The sequence below is a fragment of the Penaeus monodon genome, chromosome 27 (assembly GCF_015228065.2).
Source record: "Penaeus monodon isolate SGIC_2016 chromosome 27, NSTDA_Pmon_1, whole genome shotgun sequence".
In the NCBI taxonomy this organism is placed as follows: Eukaryota; Metazoa; Arthropoda; class Malacostraca; order Decapoda; family Penaeidae; genus Penaeus; species Penaeus monodon.
Window position 1 is genome coordinate 25,700,738 of NC_051412.1, and position 1,361 is coordinate 25,702,098.

General features: G+C 54.0%; 1 protein-coding gene across 1 annotated transcript in view; it reads left to right on the plus strand.

Annotated features, from left to right (window-relative positions):
• LOC119590467 (homeobox protein Nkx-2.4-like) overlaps positions 1 to 1,355 on the plus strand; it is a 53,973-nt gene extending 52,618 nt beyond the window's left edge. Inside the window, exon 5 of the mRNA XM_037939125.1 lies at positions 267 to 1,355. Within this exon, the coding sequence (XP_037795053.1) occupies positions 267 to 602 (336 nt within the window). The 3' untranslated portion in view covers positions 603 to 1,355. The remainder of the gene's footprint in view (positions 1 to 266) is intronic.
• Positions 1,356 to 1,361: the final 6 nt, after the last annotated feature.

The following is a 1,361-nucleotide window of genomic DNA, read 5'->3' on the forward strand; positions in this document are numbered from 1 at the left end:
CTATCGTAATACACATAATTATTATCTTACATTATTTTCCTCCTCTTTCGATTATCCCGCTTGTTGCAAATTTGTTATTCTGCAAATACTTTACTCTGTGTTTTCATTATCCTCCTCCTTGTCCTAGTGTCGAATTATCTTTCAACATTTACCTTTAAATTTTCGTAGTTTATTTAGCGAACGTTCCGGCTAAATAAACCTTTTTTTTTCTCTCTCATCGCCTCCAACTATGGAACTAACGTGTTTCGCCTCCTGTGCCTCCCCAGAGCGCGTCCCCCAGGAGGATCTCGGTGCCGGTGCTGGTGAAGGAGGAGAACGCCACGAAGGGCTCGTCCTCGACCTCCTCCTCGGCAGCGGGCGGCGGCGAGGGCAAGCTGGGCCACCACCGCGACACCTCCTCCTCGACGTCGTCCTCGAGCCTGGCGGCCTCCAACACCTCGAGCCTCCTGCCGAGCCACCTCACGTGCGACCCGGCCTCCGCCCTCGACCCCTTCCGCAGCCAGGGCTCCGCCACGCCCGTCAGCGCCTCCGCTTTCCCCTCCATGACGCCGCTCCACCACAACGCCAACAACGCCTACCTCCACCACCAGCGCGCGTGGTAAGCGGGAGAGAGAGTAGACAGCGAGAGATGGACGGACGGGAAGGACGGAGGAAGCGAAGGACAGAGACAAGGGCGTGGGGATTGGGGGAGGAGCTTCGTGGGCGTTCCGGTACGATCCTAATCCCTGTCGCATGGAACGGGCGAGGTGGGCTTCCCTCAGGGGCAGGGGCGTCCGCGCATCTCGCCAGGGGAACACGTCTGCTGGGCAAGGCGACCGACGGGTCAGTGCGGAGGACGCGTGCTATTTAATAAGGGCAGTGTAATGGTCCTATATCGTTTGTAGTGGCAGGGTAATGACCCCGTTTATCGAACTGGGACACAGCTAATTCATGCTCTTAGGGAACAGAGGCAATAACAGGCCGACAACTCGATAAAAAGTATCAGATCAATTGACACTTAACGGGGTAGGGCATGCTGCACGCCAAACTTGCACACAACAGCGAGTTTAGCCAAGCTTTCCGACCTCCTTTCGCCTCGACTCAGCCATGTAAAGGAAAAGAAGAAAACTCCTAGTTGGCAACCAACCTTCTCCAAAGGCGCCTGTAACTTGAAATAGCGATAGCCTGAAAGGAATTTCCTCAATCAAACTGCTCTCAAACACGAGAAAGAATAAGGAGACGTAAGAAAAACATATGCTTACAACGTGGCACGGGGCAAGGGGACCGGAGAGAACTATTGGCCAGAAGCGTAAGTTCAGAACACCGGACGGGATTCCCTTTACGTGCGCTGTGCTTTTTATTCCTTTTCATGAGGGTTCAGA